Here is a 22,533-nt window from a genome sequence, read left to right as displayed (position 1 = left end):
ATCGATTGATACAATGAACACCCTTTTAGGTTATTTTAAAGGCAATCACTAAAAAAATATATACATTCGCGTATCGCGACACCCCTAGCTGTAAATGTCTAAGGGATGGATATATTAAAGTATTGGCAGGATAACACTACTATGTCAGGCCAACAGCCACAGTGTATGACTGCTGACCTCCAATAAATCACTTATGTGTGTCATGTCTCCGGGCTCACTGCAAGGTTTATTCACTACACTTTAATGACACATCATATTAGATACTCTAAAGTCCTCGGTCATTCAGTTTCTGTTTCAGTTCAGGCTTACTACAGCAAGTACAGCCATTCTGACTCAGAAATACAGCTTGTAGACGAGGCTAGAGCTTCACTATAAATGGACTTCAGAAACTGTGCTAATCTGGTGGGGTCAACCCAGATGCCCAGTCACAAACATTTTTAGCACTTTCTGCCAAATTTGTTAATTAGCATGACTTTTTATCTAAAAAATATAAATGCAGATTTTCAAATGAAGTTGAGGAAATTAGAATTGAAAGATCACGATGTTAATGAATATTTTACATTGACTTTATGGTTTTCATGACAACAACATATGTTTATATTATTTATCACATGGTTTCAGAGTATCTTGGCAGTGTGATAAATAATTTCACACATTAAAAAGTCAGTCCTTACTGACAGATGACATTTTTTAGTGATTGCCTTTAAAATAACCTAAAAGGGTGTTTATTGTATCAATCAAAGACCCCAGACCCAAACATAATCCACAAACAACTGAATAACTGAATGGAGACCAAATACACTTTCAGGAATGGTGAGAAAAGAATGTGTTTTCAGTCCTGAGCATGCCATCATCCACGGCGTCTCAACATGCATTATGTCCTCTGAATCAGTAAGGTCAGGTACTGCCTGAATGTGTGTGTGTGTGTGTGTGTATTTACAGTTCGGTCAATACCATGCCACATGCATACCCTATTGACTTTGATGTTTAATATCACACTCAACAATTTTCCAGCTATAAATAATCAAGTCTGGACCAGACAATCTAGTGATTGACATCATGAACATGTATCTACACAGTTGGGATACGATGACATGCATGAACCAAGTCAGCGAGTCTGACCACTCTCCGAGCTGTCCTGTCTTATAACTGCTAGAGTCATACACGGCAACAACAAGTGCCATAGACTAATACAGGGGTGGAAGTAACTTTAAAATTGCTAGTGTACTCCGGTACAGTGGCACATGTAAAATCACTTGCCCTGATAATTTTTCCACTATACTGGCCGTTTTCTTGTTGATTTTTTAAATAAACAACATACTTAACATTGGAAAGTCAACTGGACACTGGTACAATGTGATATACAAATTTGCTTGCCTGACAAAAAAAACACTGGACTGGGGCGTCGGGCAATGGGTTATTTCCACCTCTGTAATATCTTTTTTAACTACCAAAAATACACTCCAGGCAATGGCGGGGTCCTGAATCATGGTGTCAAGAGACTGCGCAGTCCACACTACATATACAGGACACAGGGTTTTACCTCGACTATTAAGTTTAAGGGTTCTTGCAGTTGCATGTATGTTTTGGTAAGTTTTCAGAGCATGGAATGAATCATTGAACACTTGGACTGATGATGAAATGAAGCACTTAACAGCTCTGAAAGAAACCAAATACTTAGCAAAGTCTGGGATATGTTGTGGGCACAGAGAATAACATTGTGAGTCCCTCTGGACGCAGTGAATTTTTTCCTGTGTCCATTCTCTACATTTGTGCGTACATTTGTACTTCTCTACATTTGCTGGTGGCATAACACCCTGCAGACTGCAGCAATGTAGCTGTGTATTGCTGACTGTGGCTGAACAATGTCAACTCACTTCTGGCCTGATGTATTGACATTCCGATCTGCCACACTTGGTCTGTGTTTGTTGCAGCGTTGAGTTATATAGTGTCGAGACTGTGTTTAATTAGGCCTTGCTCAGTACCGGTATGTGTTCACAGCAACATTCTGCATCACATATTGATCCCATGCTGTGTTGAAGCATTCAGACAGTTATGACAGTGAGTGGTAAGGTCATCACTGTTACATCATCTCACCATTCACGTGATGCTTGTTGAACATTTTCTGTTACATCACTGTACATCAGCATAACATGTTAAGAATGTTTGAAGGGAAGCATATCGTTTGTTCAGAACAATTGCCTTACTTCTGCACATATTTCTGACAGGTGTCCCCTGGTGGATATGCTCACCATTTTACAAACACCCTGTATCACCACTATTTCACAGTAATTTATATACATGTCTAAGATGTATTGGGATTCTGGTGTACTTCTAGCAGAGATTTCTAATGGTTTTGGAAATTGTTCTAATTATGTACCACTCTAAAAACTAGAATTGGTACGGTCCTGATGGACACAGGATCATTATCAAGGCACACAGGGATTCAAACTCAAAATTATAGAATTCTGCACATATAAGCAACCCAACCCTGCTTCCTAGGGTTAAATGTAGTCATTATTGTAGTCAAATTTCTACTGTCATAGAACTGATTTAAATATTTGCTAACTGAGAAGCCAATTTGGAGGTCAGCCAGTATGAATGTATAATCTTGAAAGTTGTATGTTAATATATGAATGTTAATAGTATGGTGAAGTTAGTCAGTTGGTGCTAATATAGGAGAATGTAGCCCCAAGCTCTACCTGGCTCACCTATCACTGTGTATCAAAGGAACCTGGTGTGAAAGACACCTGAGTGATCCCTAAACCAGTTATGTGTCATCTACCATCTTTGTAAAACCCCAAACATGGGTTGGTTTAGACTCAAATCTCTCAGGAATGATTTTTAGTCATTAATTTAGTTAGAGAAATAAAAAGAACAAGTTGTTCCTATAAAAGACAGACATCTGTTTGTTTATACAGACTTGGCTCTTATTGGGATCAAAATAACTTTACATCTTGGGACTAAATAATAATGCTAATAATGCTAATTTTTTGCACCTAGAATCCAACGTGATGCTGTTCTCTGGCGTTACATTATTACCCAGACGGAATTGTACTTTCAAAGCTGCTACTAAGCGATAAGCCCGACTGTATAGGTCCGTACAATCCGCTTTTCAGGTACCCATTTTAAACAGCTGGGTGGACTGAGTGCAATGTGGACGAAGTGCCTTGCCCAGGGACACAACACAGTATGAGACCCAGGTCACAAATTTTGGTGTCTCCACTGGGATTCGAACCCGGGCCTTTGGCGTGAGAGGCCAGCATGCTAACCACTACACCACTGTGCTCCACTTATTCAGTACAGATGTGGAGCTAGGGCTGACAAACCAGATAATAAGCTACATCTGGGACTACTGAACACACTATCCTGCCATGCCTCCATGAAGCATCTACTGATCAAGAAACGCTTACATTAGTGAAGACATAAAGACATATTTATATACACAGACCACACCACTGATGGGAAGAACTTGTCAACAAACTATTTTGTCTTAAAGGGCTGTTCATTGAACAACATTAAGCCTGTGTACTCCTCCAAAATAACTGTAATTTATGTTTTGGATAAAACCTGTTCCTTTCCCATATAAATGAGGGTATCAAGTTTTCACTACCAAAAGGTTTCCCTCTGACATCCCAATACGAAACAAAAATTCTCAAGGAATAAACATCCTGACTGAAATGAAAAAGTTACCATATGAAAGAACAAGTGCTCCTGTATACTTTACCTGTGGGTGAAAATCTGAGAGTATACAAGGAATACTTGTACTTTCATGTGTTCCCTTATTTGTTTCCATGAGTATATTATCATCCTACCTTCTTCTTCCGACGCCATTGTGACAACCTGCTTCTCCTGGTTCTCTCGATAAATCTGGAAGAAAACGTCGAACTAGTGTTAGAACCGATCAGCAACAAAAAGTTGAGATTTAAACATAGATTCCACATCTAGAGTCACCATGACACATCACGCATGCTTAGTCCTGGTTGTACATCAGTAATATCTACATATATACAAAGCTGTAAGCATGATGTAAACCTCTACTTTGTGTCTTATCTCCTGATGGTATAGTGGTCAATGTTGGCCCTCATTTTGATGCCTGTGACCCCCAAAGCGTATTTACATCAGTAAAATAATTTTTAATTATCTTGCCTTTCCTACAAACAAAAGATCTCCCAAAAACTGTTAGATATGGCTGTATGGGAGATTCAATAACACAAACAGAAATATTTCCTTGTATCAAAATGGAATGCAGATATGATCATGGGATGTAACTAGAACAATGTCACCATTTATAGGGACAACACAGTGCCAGTGATGGAAGTTCCAGTACGAAGGTCACAGCTGACAATGGCAGCCTACACAGATCCTTCCTTGTGGAATTTCAACTTTAAAAACCCATAACATAATAATGCATTAAGTGGTCTGCATGTGGTCTCGGTCTAGACTGTAGTGTCCGGTCTAGGTCTAGACTGTAGTGCCATGTGTCTGGTCTAGGTCTAGACTAAACTGTCATGTGTCAAGTCTAGGTCTAGACTGTTGTGTCATGTGTCTGGTCTAGGTCTACACTAGTGCCATGTGTCTAGTCTAGGTCTAGACTAAACTGTCATGTGTCCAGTCTAGGTCTAGACTGTAGTGCTATGCGTCCAGTCTAGGTCTACACTGTAGTGCCATGTGTCCAGTCTAGGTCTAGACTAAACTGTCATGTCTAGGTCTAGACTGTAGTGTCATGTGTCTGGTCTAGGTCTAGACTGTAGGGTCATGTGTCTGGTCTAGGTCTAGACTGTAGAGCCATATGTCCAGTCTAGGTTTAGACTGTAGTGTCATGCATCCGGTCTAGGTCTAGACTAGTGTCATGCTACAACTACAACTACACTGATGTACAACATAAATGTTATATAAGAAGACTCACAGTATGACTTTTTTAAATGGCTAAAGCAGATTATTTGGTTCAGTTTTTATATTTAATGATGCAGACAACAATATTTAATTTTCCATATCTTTCCGTAATAATAAAGTCTTGACCAGAGAAAACAGATTTGAACTTATGAGCATGGGATTCATAACAGCTTTCATAATATGATTCAGTATGGAAAGTATCATAAGATGCATGGTAACCAAAAGGTCTTGTAACGTGTAATCTGTGAAATTTGTTGTGACTTCAGGCAGGTATTAAATGAGCGTATACTCCCCACAATAGGAGGATGACGGATACTCCACATATTCCACATTGAGTGCATATCTACTTGCAGTCCAAACGTCAACAATCTACTGTGAGTCTGTGTTTTTTAATGCCATATATCAATATTATCATAATAGGTCTGATAAACAAAGTGACAATGAAAGCCCAAAGTTTATGGCATCGTGTGGACTAGGTAAATAGATCATGATATTCCCAGCTAGAGGCGTCATTAACTATGCTAAGCAGTTTAACATCACCATGGGATCACAAGAGTCTGCTGGCTTCCTATGCTAAGCAGTTTAACATAAACGCTGAGGATCACAAGAGTCATTCTGGCTTTAGTATATCATACCATACAACCGATCTGCCCATCCTGGCTTTAGTATATCATACCATACACCGATCTGCCCATTCTAATATTAATGAATATAACAGTCAACTATGGTTATATTTTCCTGATGTTGGGAATTACAAGTGATGAACAAACCCAGATTCAAGAGGATATCAATATTAGGACTCAGTCTTAGTGGAGATGTGGGTGAGCAAACCTGGGTTTTCCATTGGGATAAGCTAACACATGTACCACTGTACCAACCTACTGCTAAGGGAGAAACTGCACAAAATGCTATCAGGTCATTATGATTCACTTGCTTATTCTGTGAATCGAACCGTATCCCTTCATGAATTCAATTTGTTATTTGTGATGACAACAATAGAATATTCATGAATATTTTAAAAAGAAATGTTTTGACCTGAACTTGTGTATTAATTATCCAAGCCAGACATGCAGAACTGAACATAACCAAGCCAGACACGATAATAGTCATACTCATACTGGAATATTCGGTTTGACATTATTTACACTGGTCAGGTTCATGATCAATTTACACAGTCAACATGGTCAAACATGTTACATATGTTGCTATTGGTTCACTGAATATGATAAACAATACATCTGTTGATTATTGGTTCACAATGAATATGATAAACAATACATCTGTTGATGATTCACATTTGTTACCCAATTTCATTTGTTGTATTCGTTTTTGTTATCACTTCCCAATATTCATATTTGTTACCCAATATTCATGACTTGTATCATGTTGGCCACATAGTGGACGCCATGCAGCCCTAGATGATACACACATCGATGTGTCCTATGAAATATAAAGATGCGAAACATATTTTTCAATGTGTCATTGGACGGTTATTTAAGTATTTTCAGAATCAAGAATAAGCAAACAATTCATGTAAACAACTGTATTTTTTAAGTTTATTGCCTTTGTTATTCAGGTATAACTGTATCATTAGTGCATTCACATGTATTCTGGCCGTCAATTCACTGCACTGCTACTTATTTGCGTCGAAACATAATTAACTACCAGTATCTATTTGAAGGGGCATGAATGATTTACCTGCTATCATTACAATAACACCTGTTAGCTGTCTGCATGATGAGACTATCGGCCTACCTGTGACTGACACAACAGCGTTGTATCAGCTTCTTGTTACAAACTGGGAAGTAGGATAGAATGAAAATCACAGTATTTGTAGGGACAAACAGCTGCAGGCAGATTCAACATTAACATAATTACATCCTCACTAATCCCAACAATGTTCAAGCCGCAAATGCCGTAAACCTCAGATGACTGCATAAAACTGGGTGTGGTTAACCAAACTGATATACATTCTGGACATGACAAAAAGTTCCTTCTATAAATGTGACAGTCAAGAAGATATGATGTTGCAGTTATGTGTACATATGATTGATAGTCGAGACTGATGCTGGTTTTATGGTGCCAATTACAAACATACTTGTTGTGTTTCCAAAGAGTGAGTGAGTAAGGTTTTACAGCACTTTTAGCAATTTTCCAGCAATATCCTGGCTTGGGACACCAGAAATGGGCTTCACACATTTTGTCCATGTTGGGAACAAGTGAACGCTTTACCACTGCCCTGTGTTTCTAAAGAACATTCTGCTGAAAATGTAAAAATGGAAAAAAGATTTTTATCCCCTAGTCATGTATTATTGCTGATTATGCTAGGAAGACATGACCCAGAACAAAAGATCAAAGGAAAACATGGTCACTAATGGAATTCAGACAAAAGTGAACCAAAAATGTCCGACATCACACAACAGCATTTGCTTTTACTGAGATATAATCAGTTTCTTACATGACACACATCTATTTTTAAGTACTTCAGGGCTTCACACACATACTTCCTTCATATACTAAGTAGGCTTACAGTCCAGTTATTTATGAGTCAAACTTAATGCTGCTTTGTATTCCAACTGTATATAACAGTAATCCAGTTATATTGTGACGTGCCAGCTTCGTGTGGAATGAGAGCCCCAACTGATACAGGTGTCACATGTTTATTACTTGTTGAGACTATGGTGCTGACAAACCGAGCCACACAGGACCGAACCCAGCATTCAAGATTCCTGGCATGCCAAATTAAGTATCTGCACAGGTTCATGCAGCACCTCAGTCACCTGTACCCACTTATTCTCCCCCATACACCACAAACACCTCCCACATACATGCTAGGATTCCTCAGGAATGGATCAAGCTAGAGAATGGGGAACTCCCCATCAGCACAATGAATAGACTGTTGATAGATACTAGACATTCATGTATTCCTTTGTGTGCATCCAGGGAGCTGACACATCACACCTACATAAAGGTAAGATAGGTCTGAGGTGAAACAAACAGAACCTCTTAATGAGCGTTCAGTCAGCTCTGTACTGACCCATATCATCCTCCAACTAGTCACTGCATATACATGTATGTTTGTCTAGCAGATGTTACAGAAGTTCATTCAACAACACAGATTTATCCAGGACTCTGAAGTAAAGGCAAATAAAGGAAAAATAATTCAATAAAATAATGAAACATTAAAGTTTCCTCGCCTGTATGAAGTCTTGCTATCAATGAGTGACTGAGTGAATGAGTTCAGTTTAAGCCGCTTTCAGAAATATTCCAGCAATATCACGACAGCTTGCTATCAGTGTAATACATGTCAGCTATACAAAATTAAAATATGACCTTTAGTTAGAACTATAAAAGCAAAAATGGGAAATCCTGAACTCAAATTAGAGATATTTCACTGACATTGGATGCAGACTTGGGGCCAAATGTTTGCCTCCATTCCGGGTTCGATAAATCCCTATACAACATACCTGTGAAAAGTAATCATGATGATGGGTCTGATTCTCAGCATGATAAAGTTTGGAAACTATGATTTGCTAATTTCATTACAAAATCACATTCATCAAACCATTAAAAATAAACTGAAATAACAATATTGGTTTAGATACAATGGCTCTCCCAATGCTTAACAGGTTTCGGGATTCTCCTAAAACATGACATCTACATCCTTCCTCAAATACATCAGAAATAAATCTAAAATACCCTTACAAAAGAATGAATACTGATAAACACAACATCAACACCTTTGCAGACACTCACAGCTTAAAGGAACAAAAACTAGACAACAGATCAATGGACATGCGAGATAGCTTACAACTGCTTGTGGAGCCTCAAGTATAGATCCAGTTGACATCATGGCTGTTGTTTCTAATGAGGGTGTTTTAATGTCAGGACCACTCGTCCCCCTGTCCTATCACAGGAAGCAGTAATGGCCCTTAGGTCAGGAGCAGGAAGCTGTGGTGTGGGATGGGACCAGTCCAGCATGACAACATGGTCGTCATCCCCTGGTACACTGACATATCCTACCTACATCAGCAGAATGAGGATATGATCAAGCCTATCTCAAAATAATGGCCCGATTGTTTCACTTCCGACTGGGTTCTGTAATAGTAGTGGTTCCTCCCACTATCAATTGTACATGCCAAGCCTTGATATTAAAGTTCAACGGAAGATGATTCTCATAATAACTGCTTTGAATTGTTTATCAAAATGTTATCACAGTCCTACAAATATTGTATTATGAAAATTGGTTATTTCCTCAAATGTCGTATCTATATGATTGCATGTCTGTGGGAAAATAATACCAACAGGGACTACACTTCTTACAGTGATATCTGCCATGTGTTTTTTTCAAAATGGCAAACATTCAACGATCAAACCCTAAGCACCATTTGGAGTGTTATGTTGCACACTTAAATATTCATTTCTTTACCCAATCCTTCTTACAATCCATCAGCCAATATGTTTTTTATCATTAACAACTTAAGTGATCTTTGATTCATTTCCTCCAGCGCGCATATCCAATGCCTACTATTACATGCCACCAGTGCCCACCACCCCATTCATTAAACTGATAAAGTAAATGTTGTTGAATACCATACTCAGCAATACTACAGCAATACAATGGCAAGCAGTTAATAATCTGGACCAGAGAAACAGGATTGACGATACAACCAGCTAGGTACCCACAATGCACATTGTAACAACCCACTCTCATTTCTAGGCTTCTGTCTAACATTGGGTACAGAGATCTATGCTGCCAAAACACTCAATGGGGCTAATCCACTCTGGGCAAAAGAGTGCAATCATTTCAAATTGTTTTCAAACCAAAATTTAGAGTTGGGCACAATATATGGTTGCCTATCTAGATATGGCTTGTTATCAATACAGATCACGGAGATTGATATTCGTTAAGTGAATGTTGATCAATTATCGTTATGTACCTGAGAAGTATATTTCTGCAGATATGCAAAGAGTAAAAATGAAATCAGCATATGTGACGAGTGACACATTTATGCATTGACTACAAACACAGTGTTACACACATAGTTTAGAAGCTGCCATTGAATGAAGACTAACTGTGAAAAATAAGGATGTAAATAAAACATTTTTTTTCATTACAACAAAGTATAAATGACACAATTATCATATCTCTTATTGATAATAATTCTACTCATTGAAAATACTTTTGATTAACAATCTCTTTAGCCAGCCCTATCTCAAGTTATTCTCAGGTTGATGCATATTTAACTACCCAGCGTATAAGTTATTGTGACAAATGCTCTGGACCTCTGTGCTATCCTAGTTGTATTTCCGTAGAGATGTCACCATTCCCATCTCTCATATCTCTAACTCAGAATCTGTCTTGATCATGACACCATTTGATTGAACAGTTCACTATTTGTGTTGTGCTCAATCTGGATAAAAACAAAACTTTTGCAGCAAATGAGTCCAAAATAGTATCATGCAAGAATGAAGACTGATTAATCCTTAAAATAGAGATGTCAGGTTTGTATGCATTCTGTTGCTCTGTATAAACCTTAACTACATATAATAACTTGGCAAAGTGAGACAACAGTTTGGGGGTTTGTTCTGTAATCGCTGGATATGACCATTTTCTTGAGTTCATCAGCAAGCTACCCATAATCCAAAAAACACTTTATAACAAGCCTGCGGTGTGAACCATCCCTCTGACATCAAGTAAGTGTATGTATTCTATGGGAGGGGTTCACATTACACCTGTAAGTCCCAAGTTAACACCTATCCACTCAATAAACAAATGACTCGGTGACTCTTGACTTAATGATCAGCTATGAAAACACCATTTAGCATGTTGTGATACTCTCCTGACTAGGAAAGAGACATCTAAAATATAGCCTTCCCAAAGATTATAATCATGTCAAATTATCATTTCTAAGAGAAGAAATTTAAAATGACTGGTGTAATTCCCACAAACTGTGAAAATATTTCAACATATCATGCAGTCTACACTCGTGTATCTCCACCACATGGGATTATTTCCAGACCAAACAAAGACATTGAAACAGTGATTGGGCAGTAATGAAATGACTGGCTACAATTACTGACACCACAGTGCAGGGAAAATACTATGTCATTAAACGATAATTAATGGGTTCTGTGCCACAAGATTTTGGGTGATGCACTCAGAGAAGACTAACAACATGACATAATAATAATGTTTTTCACATGAGTTGTTCAATTATGTAGCATAAGAAACTTGATAACTTATAATTCAATAGAAAACTCATGATTAGTTTTCCAGCTGACATGTGACAACACTAAATATGTATAGTTTTAAAATTGGAAATTAAATTCCCATGCATAGACATGCTACACGAGGTACCCTTGAGAACATTTACTGCCCTAAAATTGGGTGTGTCTATAGTTGTATAGGCAAGCTACTCTACAGTATAGTTTGCATGCTTATGACTTCATACGATAAATGACATTCAGAGAGAAAAATTCTATAATACCAAATCGGCATCAAAATGTGACCTCGACAGACGGGTCTGAGGTTGGAAACTACTTTTCTAGCAAATGATATTTGATAACCGTGTATCTGATTATATACATACCCACCTGGGGATTTTGCGGAAACGATAACGAGGATCGAATTCAACTCGACGAAAAGCGCTAAGCAAATATTGGCAATCGAGGAGTTCTAAATTACGGTCATATTATATCTGAACAAGTGGATATAAAGGCACGTCGACACAATCATCTGTTGATCTCAACATCTCAATACGAAGGTAGAATAGGACTATATTAGGAGCTGAAAGTTCAAACCTGTTAGCTGTTTCGATTCATTTGTCCAGTAGATCCAAAATGATCTGTGCAAAAATACACTATACCTGTAGATGTCTGTGAGCCGGGACCGGTGCAGACTTTTTGAACAAGTACAATGTCCGCGGTGACTCAAATCCAAACTATTCCGCTCCGCGCCCACAGGTGACTACAGTCATCAAAACTCAGCCGCCATTAACGGTAGCGTAGGCATGCGTACACCCAACGCGGAAGCAGGTGCCCGTCACGTGACCTTTGTAGTCGCTTTAGCTCTTCACGCGGACCGTTTGAAAACACGGTATTTCACACATCATGAATATAATCTAATAATGGAAATCCAAACACAAACGCAAATGGTACTCCTATAAGTATATCATGTAAGTAAATGGGAAAACATTACGCGTTTGCATGATCAAAATACAAGAGGTGAGTAGATCTATATCGTATTACGTTGCATTGTACATAACTCTCCTAGTCTGTCTCACAGTCCCTGGACCACACTATTTTCCCTACAGTCTAGCCCCCCCCCCCCCCCAGCAATGCTAAAGCGCTATATGAAGCAAGTCTAGATTTCTTCAGGTCTCAACCTCTGCTCTCCCTGGGGCTCCTTTTCAGTTTAAATGGGTTTGTTTGTTACTAATACTATCAAAATTATATATTCAGAGACTAAGCGTTAGTCTATAATTCTTCTTTCAATCTTTGTTAAGATGAAAACGGTCTTATCTTGCAACAGACAAGTAAGAAGATATCTGCCGTAACAAACATGTTCCGCATTTCCGGATAAATAATTATTAACACATGAAAAGATTATCTGTGGGTTAAAGGCAACCAACGTGCTGAAATGACAGGACGGATATATCAATTATTTTCCGAATGCACAGAAATACGGAAGTGTGTTTCATCTTAACAAAGATTGAAAGAAGATTTATAGACTAACGCTTAGTCTCTGACTAACGGTGTTAGCATCTACACCGAAACGTTGCATCTATCGCAATATTCTGTTCCTCGTCATCACAGCTTCTAAATGCCAGTTAAGAGAGTGTTGCCATCACTTGTGATAAGCGCCTAAACCCAGTAAAATAATGGCTCCGTGGCTATGTGTATCTACTAATGGTCGGATAAAATGCTCTCACGTGTGTATGTTGCTTGATCGTTTACAACCACACTCTTGTACCAAACCCAAACTAGAGGTAAATTTTAATAGTGGAATGTAATGTGTTCGGGGCATTTCCAGTTTGTAGCTTTTAAGAGATGGCGGTAAATATGTCGGCCGTGTTTGAAGTCATTCACTTGCAATTGTACTGGAGCAGGCGAGTCCACTGTGATTCCATTTTCTCTTGAATGTGTGTACATAATAGTAAGGATTTACAGGAGCAAGTCGCTAATATGCGGTTAAATATTATTCTGGATCAAAAGCTTTAGTTACAAGTCACCTGATGGATTAACACTGCAATACTCGACACTGACAACAGTGTCCTGTTCAGGTGGCACAGTTTCTCCAGGATGAAATGGGAACAACGCTTGTATAATAAACGAAATTAACAGAAACACAACATAAAGTTCATTGACGTGTACGTGTGGTTGAAAGGTGTCTGTGGATGAACTTTCGAGGAAATCTAAATCTGAGAACACGACGTTTACGAGACAGCGTCGTGGATGTTTCAATCGAGCCTAAAGATATGGATAGACTCCCTCAGTTCAACAGCACAAGCATATGTCCCTTGGAAAACGTAATGAATAGTATACCCGCGTCTACAGTTAATAGACAACAAGAAGACAACGTCATCAATATCCCCCGCAATGGCAAAATAATCTTCATGATTATGTCTACGAGTTATGATTATGTCAAATATTTAGGTGTGTATATAGAAAAGTGGAAGGAGAGTATTGAAAGGTTTTTAAAGCTCTGCTCCAGGAAGGAGCACTATCACCAATTTCAGGCTATGTAAAACTTGTTGCCATGGAAATGCCAAAAATAATCTATTCAGAAATCCAAAACTAGGCACCAGTACACCACCAGATCTATGTATGTGCCAAGTTTGGTGAAGAAACATTGAACGGTTCTAGAGTTCTGCTCCGGAAAAGAGCACAACCACCAATTTCAGGCTAAGTCGAACTTGTTGCCATGGAAACGCCAAAAATATTTTATTAAGAATTCCAAAACTATCAAAGGCACCAGTACACCACCAGACCAATCTATGTGCCAAGTTTGGTGAAGAAATAGTGAACGGTTTTAGAGTTCAGCTCCGGAAAAGAGCACAACCACCAATTTCAGGCTAAGTCAAACTTGCTGCCACTGAACCGCCAAAAAAATATTTTATTCAGAATTCCAAAACTACCCAAAGGCACCAGTACACCACCAGATCTATCTATGTGCCAAGTTTGGTGAAGAAATAGTGAACGGTTTTAGAGTTCTGCTCCGGAAAAGAGCACTACTACTATTTTCATTCTAAGTCGAACTTGTTGCCAGGGAAACGCCAAAAATATTTTATTCAGAATTCCAAAACTACCAAAAGGCACCAGTACTCCACCAGATCTATCTGTGCCAAGTTTGGTGAAGAAATATTGAACGGTTTTAGAGTACTGCTCCGGAAAGACAAATGTGCACGGACGGACGGAGTCCATTTTAATACCCCCAGTAAAACGCGTTGCGGGGGATAATAGAGGGGTGGGTGTTTTGGTGTACGAGAGACAACATACATCAATATTTTAACTCGGTGGGATGTTTACTGTGCAAGGCTCACCGTCGTTCAGCTGTATATACACTTGTTATGAACGTATGTGATCTATAATAGGCCAGTGTGTTTGGGGTTTAGCCAAGAGCAAAACCAGTTGTTCATGTGGTGTGCACTTCACAACTCTTCAAACGTGAATTTCTTATCACTATAGCAGGAGACACTATAGACGTGGGCTTCAAACGTTATACCATGTTGGGAATCGAACACGGGTCTGTTGGTGACGGGCCCACTCAAGCGGGCAGCGTCTGTAACTGAAGACAGTATGTTTGGCAGAGCAGAGACAACCTAATGACTATTACAGGAAGAATGCTTTTGTAGAAATGGACTTTCGTCTTTCAGTAAACGTATTGTTTATGGTCTAACTCATAAATGATCCACCTATGTACTGGTGTTGTTCTGTACCGGTCTGACTGACACAGTGAGCTTCGTTCCTCTCAATGTGACTTACTGACTGAGTTTGGTTTTACGCCGCTTTTAGCAATATTCCAGCAACTTCACGGCGGGGGACACCAGAAATGGGCTTCACACATTGTGCCTATGTGGGGATTCGAACCCGGGTCTTCGGCGTGACGAGCCAACGCTTTAACTATTAGGCTACCCCACCGCCCCTCTCAATGTGAGCACGATGACATGCAAATAACCTAATGATGGCTACTAGATTCATCAAGGATCGAAGTACGTTTCTGGGTACTTTATATTTCCTCCCGTGATCCCTGTGGGTCAGACTATCTGACAACGTGGCAGGGTTTGAATTTCAATTACGGTTAAAGAAAAAGCAAATGCTTCTATGAAATGCCATTCTGAGCTTAGACTTCCTGAAACGTCAATAAAATACCAGGTTCAACCGACAAATATTCTGTTTCCTTCTCGACCAAATAACCTCGCGGCTTAAAACCAAAACTAACTGGAAAAGCGGCCAGCATGGATGTGTGTGCAATCCACCTCTGCCGTGTAAATTATTATGGACAAATACACTGCATCTTCACGTGAATGATTGGTCGAGAGATGAATATGCATGTCGAAAGTTCTTTGTTAAGGCAGTCCCCTTATTGTGAAGCAATTCTTACAATGCAAGGTTTGCCAAGACTGTAATTTCAATCAATGGGAAGAGTTACATGAATAGATTCGTCTAGTTTTCAACTTCCCGTTCGTTTAATGCAAATTATTGAATTTGACGCATATTTTCATTTTCACATTGTAAGGGGATGTAATTGTAAAAGTTCGGATTACAGTTACCACTTACATGCGAAACAACATTTCCTGGAGATGTATTTGCCTCAAGATCGTGGACCAGTTTAACACCTTCAGGTTACATAAGATCCAGATGTGTTCAAACGATAGCATTGCAGCATCATTTAGTAACCATCGTCGGTGCACGTGTTTAGACAACGCTTTGCACGTCAAACTGAACTCAACGCTGCAAGTCATTTCTTTGCATACACTAAACCTGTAGACAAATATTTGTATAACAGTAGGTGCGATCGACGTGTGGCTCAGGTTTCGATGACCTCGGCAATATTGCAGCCTTGTCACGGCTGTATGTTAATGGTATGGACCAGGCAATACAGCGAGATAACATCCGTCATGTTACATGCTATCTGCCATTGAGTCACAAAGGCCAGGGATGTCGGGCAACCATGTTGTCCACCAGAATCCTAACGCGGGTTATGCTTGCAACTCTCATAAAGTACCAATTGACTTTTAATTGGTGGCAGTATTCCCACCCTGAATCTATTGTAGTTAAAGTAACTGGAGCATAAAACCAGCTTATCCATCATCCAGTGTTAACACCAAGCCTCACAGCACCTTCCGTCACTCGGGATCTTTTTATACCGTCTCAGGCATGTTCCGAGTACTGAGCGCTGGTTTAATTTATATCAGAAGTCCATCCAACGAGGGCAACGAGATTGTATTCCATTATTTACAAATATGGTCTGCATCACTATCAAGCAGTCCAGGTGCATATGTGACGATCAGACATGCGACATTCACATTCCATATGGATCAATTTCCTTGAAATACGACAACACACGGAATTATAACATTTGTGTTTATTCAAATTTACACAAATGGAAAGTTCCTGGTGTCTCGGGAAGTACATCCTACTGTGTCTGGCCATTTGAAACTGAAAGGAAATAAACATAACATAAAAGCAGAGCATAGTTGCACCAGGCATTTTACATGTTAAACCAGTTATCACCCTACAGCTTCAGAAGTACAGCAGAGAAAAGGTGATATATTTAACTCTTCATAGTGCTACTTATTTCTCCAAGACGCTTAACTGATCAGCATGTAAAATGCATTTAAACAGAATGACATTTATCAAGTTGAGCGTCTCGAGTATGAACTTGCACATAAATTATATATGCCTCGTTCAAACTCAAAAAGGATCTCATGAGGTACTGGTTGATATATACTACTCACACTTTGCTAAGGATCAAATCATTGATTCAACAGAAAACTATGATGTGGGGTCAAATTCGGTTTAAATAGCCACCCCAATTGTAAGCATCGATCCAAGTTTTCAGTATGTCACTGCATCTTGTGGATCCCATACCTGCTTTCGACAGGCGTTGTGTACTTGTCAATGACCCGTGCCATTATTGGCAAAATGGTTGGTTGGTGCCATGAAAACCATTTGTATGGTTACTCATGTTTCAAGTGCATAATGTTAGATTAAAGTGGCTGTTTTCATAAAGATGAGTTACCATATCATTATTTATCCAGTTTTAAATGGATACAATTTCAAATTATAAATGTACGTTTCAGTAAAGTGGCGAAATTTTGCGATCCTTAGCAAAGTGTGAGTAGTATATATATAAAATAAATCTATCACTTACCACAAATGTGGGTTTTTTCCCCCGGTTTCTTTTTCATTCAGTCCTTTCATCAATCTAAAAATATTAAATGGTTGGTGAAAGAATGATTGGGGTATAAAAAAGTGACAAATAGTCAGAGTTCAGTTTATTTTTACGCTGCACTCGGCATATTCCAGCTATATGGCAGTGGTCTGATAAAGTATTGACCTGACAATCCAGTGATCAACAGGAGCATTATCATGTCAAATAGTGTTTTTGTTATTGCTATATTGCAGCTGTCTGTTAATAATTGAGTCTGGCTGACAGATTAGACCAAGGCCAGCAGCAAAACTGCTGTGGACATTACTTTCGGTGCATCTGTACTACACATTTACAACTTAGTATCGCAAAGTATTTGATCTACCAGAATCTTCACTACCTTATCACAGCAGGACTGGCACTGATTATGAGCCATGAGCCATTTATCCTTGGTCCATTGTGAACCTGTACAAAAATCCAAAACTACTGATCAAGAAATATTCTGCACTTTAAAGTTGCACATGTGAATAGATGCTGCTACTTTTACTTGGAAGATATCTTTGAAATATTCACTACCCATGGGACTATGTTAGATATGATTCTTACTACCATATAAGTTTCTAGTTGTCAGCTTTAGTATGTAGTAGTAGTAGTAGTATTGAAGAATGTTGAGCAGAACTTTCAACTTACCTCCACCTACAAGGATTACTAGGGACATCGTACTCGGGACCTGCACTATTAAATGGACTAACACCACATTCAGCAAGTTCTCTTCACAAACTATTCCAATATTCAACAAACATGTTTTGTAAAGCATGCAAAGGTTTATGGGCAGTTACGTATTTTTTTTGTAAAAATTCCAAATACTGACTCGCATCTGAAGACACCAGGAGTGATCATGAAAGCATGTGATAGGGCAAACTAGCCTTTATGAAATATTAAGGTCCATCTAATTTGGCATCACAGGAGGTCCTACAATTGCAATGTACCTCGTTTAAGGGAAATTCAGATCCATTTCAATGGTTTATTTCCATCCTTTCCAATCTACTATAACATGATCAATCCTATAGCTCAAAAAGCCATTATCAGCAAAGTCTTATCATACATTATAATTTCCTATCTTGGAATTCATAATGTCTCGAGTATGTATTAACAATTTACAAATTTTAAATTCAATTCTAAATTAAACCCAATTTGTAATATTTGCTAAGTAAAAAAGCAAGTAACAATAAATCGCAGTAACTGTCAATACATTCTCTTCGTACCAAGATAAGACTTTCGACTTGTCTACAGGTTTGCTTGTCCATGTTTGCTTTTTAGACATTCAAACAATTTACTCCAAACATTTGCCCTACCAATCAACACAAAGAACAAATCTTCTTCCAATGTATGGAACTTCATAGGAAAGTTGTCAAAGTTAGAAATTGGCAACTTAGGAAAATGAGACTTAGTGGTACATTTCTATACAAATTTATTCTCATGATGATACCAAACATACAATGATGTTACAATACGACACGGACAGAATATAAAATATGACAACGTCAGTGTGACATGAAATGAAGTTAAAACATAACAGGATCTCTGAAGACGACATCTATGTACAAGAGCTTGGTTGGTAGTTTCCTGTGGGCTCGATGGGAAGAATATATCCAATAACCTGCAGTCGTAGGTTAATATCAGCTAGACTCCAACTCCTTCCTTCTATATATCTTCTTAGATTATCTATGTAGATGTGTAAGAGTCCTTTGAAGTCTATTTTAGAGCCCAGGGCACTTATTCAGGTTCATTCATGGCTACCTGTCACCCTAATGCCCTGATAAGGGCATCTAGTTCACTTTGTAGACTGGTTGCTAAGGTAACTGGTAGCTATGGATACTCGATATCTGCCTGTCTGCATTTCTTGTGATATTTTCACTCACTGAGCCTACCTATATATATTTAAGAGAACAAAATACCTAGTTATTAGGACATAGCAAAGCATACATTCATGGTAATTGTAGAAAAAGTGATTTACACTATAGACACTCTTATTTGATTAATCTTCAAGAATAGCTACAGAAGTAACTTTGGAATTGATTCTTTTATAGGTCATTTAATCAGATCATGAGATTGACATTTCAGAGTACTTACAGAAAATCCATGTTGTCTAAATACTTTTCAGCGCCTGTTGTAGCCACCGCCATAGCCACCACCACCTCCTCCACTCCCGTAAGAGCCTGAAACACCATCTAAAATGATATCACTTCCACTCTTAAACAACAGTAAAGAAAATACATAGGGACCGATTCACGGAATGAGGTTCTTAGGTTTTTAAACCATGCATTTAGAAGTGACTTAAGGTCAAACTAAACTAACCCCCATATGGTCCCGATCCTCTTTGTGAATAGTTTCCACCTTTCATGACGCCACCTCCATACGACGAGCCATAGTTGGAGCCAAAGTTCGAGTTGTCTCCCCATCCATTTCCTCCCTGGTTTCCCCCATAGCCTCCTCCATTGTTGTAATCATTGTAGCCACCTTGGTTCCAGTTGTCGCTGCCATAGCCTCCACCATAGCCTCCACTCTGCTGGTTGTAACCACCACCATAGCCTCCACCTGAAATGGAACGTATGCTTAAGTAGCTTATCTTTACAAAATTGGAACTCCTATTCTTTCATCTAGTGTTCCTCCTAAGAAAAGTAGCTATACTGACTGACTTTGGTCTTACGCCGCTTTTAGCAATATTCCAGCAACATCACGGCGGGGGACACAAGGAATGGGCGAAAAGTAGCTATATGTTGATGCTGAATAAATACCTTGGCTGTAGCCATTTCCATAGTTATCGCCATAGCCGCCCCCACCACCATAGCCGCCACCTTGTTGGTAACCCCCACGACCTGCAATATATGAGGGAAATTGTCAAACATGAATATGTAAGACTTAAGATGGTCAGAGGTATCAGCATGTGCTCAATGACTGCACAGAGAAGTACCAAGAAAGGGGACTTTGATTCAGGCAACACGTGTAACATTGTCATCATGGTAATTGGCCCAGTCTGTACAACCCACACTTTATGACCTGAACTAACATTCATTTTAAGAAGAGTTGTCAATAAAACAATCAGTCACCTCCACGGCCTCCGCGACCACCTCCACGGGCGCCTCCTTGGTTCTCACGGGATGTTGCCTTCTTAACTTCAACTTGACGGCCATTTACTTCATGGTACTTCTTCACTGCAACAAATAGTCATTATGATACATCACCATAAAAGATAAATTGGGTCTCAACAACATATTTAATTAGGCAAGAAACCATGTCAAGAATGATCTTAATTATGTTGTAATAAGTATTTGCATCAGCTCTTAGTTCTGCTGATTAAGTTTCTCTATTACTTACAGACAGCCTTGTCGACACAGTCATGGTCATCATACTGAGATGAAACAGAAGCCCTTTGGTTTGCCTGTTGCCTTGTCCATGATGAAATCAACCGATGTTACTTCACCAAACTCTGAGAAGACATCTTTCAACATTTCCTCCGTGAACTCTTCTTTGATTCCACCTACGAACATCTTCTTGACAGATTGTTGAGATGAACCACCCCCATCCTAAGAAAATTGAAAAGAAAAAAAACATTAATCACAGATATACCAGCCATTAGTTTACCTCTTTGCAGACAAACAATTCTAACCCAGAAAAATTGTCCTTATTAAAGAAGCAGCTAATAATAATCAAGACACTAAGGCTCAAATGTCACAGTAACTGGATAAACATGTAGGTCATTAAATCAAACTGCAACAAAACGGAAATAGCATACCTCCCTGGGCATGGCACGCTTTGTTTCCACCTCTCGGTTGTCAATGACATGAGGTCTGCTGCCCTGGGCCGCATCAATCTCAGCAGCTGCTTTGTATGTGATGAAGCCAAAGCCCCTTGATCTGCAGGCAAAATATACAAATACATTAAACAAAGAAATGGCTTCATTTTCGTTGTGTCTTAAGCTCCTACAGTTTCAACATATTTTTACTGGAAAGATCACCACCCGTAACCCCCTTATTTTCTTAAATCATTCTATGATTAAGTATATTGGGCTACGGTTGGGGTTTTTTTTTATTAAAAGCCCAAACTAACCCTAAACCCTCGAAATAATCCCAATAAATATAATACATTTCAAGCGGAAGTCTTAAGATTTTACTTACCGTTTTGTTGTTGGGTCCTTCATTACAACACAGTCTACAACTTCGCCCCATTCTTCAAAATGCGCTTTCAAACTTTCGTCTGTTGTCTCGTAACTGAGACCACCGATGAAAAGCTTTCTGAACTGCTCATCTTCGGGGTCGGTTGGGTGCTCGCGGGGATTTCTCCTCCCACCACCACGGCCGCCGCCTCCTCCATAGCCACCGCCGCCGCCGTAACCGCCGCCACCACCACCAAACCCTCCTCCTCCATAGCCGCCGCCACCACGGCCTCTTCCTCCTCCCCGACCTCTACCTCCAAACTTTAAATAAAGAAAAACACATTACGGTCATGTATACTTAACAACATGGTCAATACAAAGTTAACAATCCATGATAAGATTTGGGTTCAGGAAGATATTCAATGAAAGGGCGATACTGGAAGAGACAAGCTTCAACAAGGAAGAACCGAGTATCGAGGCAACGCGCACATGCGCCCTTTGTTCTCGATCACGTGTTCTTACTAATTTCCACTTGCAAATTTGCGTACAATTTAAAATGACACAAGCAATGTATCTAAAAAAAGACATACATAAAGTACTAAATATATGCACAACAAATTACGGGCGAGGAAGCATGATATTTTAACAACAGCGCAAATTTTAAAGTAGGTCATGATAGGAAGCCATTTTGCTTGTGCTTTCCAAGAACAAAGACCGGCGAGCGGCTTCGGGTAGAAACGCAAATTAACCTTGCAATCTTCACGTAAAAGGTACAAAATATTAACAAACGTAGTCACTAAAACTTAAATATACTTACACCACCCGACATTTTCCACAGATGCTTGTTACAAACGAAATTTATGAGTTTCTTCTGATCAGAGAAGCGCTCTTACTGCTTCCAACACGTGCCCGGTTTGAAATGGCAGAGGAGTGGTCACGTGATTGATGATGTCATCTTGAATCAACATAAATTGGCTTTTTTTCGCCAAGTGTTTCTTACTGCATAACAGACGTTTCAATATCCTTATATCATATATTTCTTACATCTGTGGACATAAACTACAAGTTATTTTCAGAAATGAAATTTAATTCATATCACGAAAAA

At 39.1% G+C, this 22,533-nt stretch overlaps 2 protein-coding genes across 5 annotated transcripts in view; both read right to left on the bottom strand.

The window, feature by feature from the left end:
- LOC124262694 overlaps positions 1 to 11,924 on the bottom strand; it is a 44,591-nt gene extending 32,667 nt beyond the window's left edge. For 3 of the 4 annotated variants that reach the window (XM_046697214.1, XM_046697215.1, XM_046697216.1), the window contains exons 1-2: positions 8,708 to 8,761; positions 3,816 to 3,870 (exon numbers count right to left, since the gene is read on the bottom strand). In XM_046697214.1, coding sequence (XP_046553170.1) covers positions 3,816 to 3,870; positions 8,708 to 8,749 — 97 coding nt within the window. In that variant the 5' untranslated portion in view covers positions 8,750 to 8,761. Of the gene's footprint in view, positions 1 to 3,815; positions 3,871 to 8,707; positions 8,762 to 11,765 lie in introns of those variants that run through there. The other variant, XM_046697218.1, reaches the window with a different exon arrangement.
- Positions 11,925 to 18,726: 6,802 nt separating this feature from the next.
- LOC124262699 (heterogeneous nuclear ribonucleoprotein A2 homolog 1-like) lies at positions 18,727 to 22,369 on the bottom strand. The gene is given in 10 exon segments (XM_046697223.1): positions 18,727 to 19,203; positions 19,406 to 19,491; positions 19,631 to 19,870; positions 20,071 to 20,151; positions 20,383 to 20,487; positions 20,651 to 20,687; positions 20,689 to 20,859; positions 21,069 to 21,189; positions 21,451 to 21,749; positions 22,246 to 22,369. Coding segments are annotated over 9 exon segments (1,125 nt in total). The 5' UTR covers positions 22,258 to 22,369; the 3' UTR covers positions 18,727 to 19,203; positions 19,406 to 19,432.
- Positions 22,370 to 22,533: the final 164 nt, after the last annotated feature.

Source organism: Haliotis rubra, unplaced genomic scaffold (assembly GCF_003918875.1).
Source record: "Haliotis rubra isolate DU_JTF1 unplaced genomic scaffold, ASM391887v1 Scf85, whole genome shotgun sequence".
In the NCBI taxonomy this organism is placed as follows: Eukaryota; Metazoa; Mollusca; class Gastropoda; order Lepetellida; family Haliotidae; genus Haliotis; species Haliotis rubra.
The sequence above is the reverse complement of the archived record's forward strand: the minus strand, read 5'-3'. Positions and strand labels throughout refer to the sequence as shown.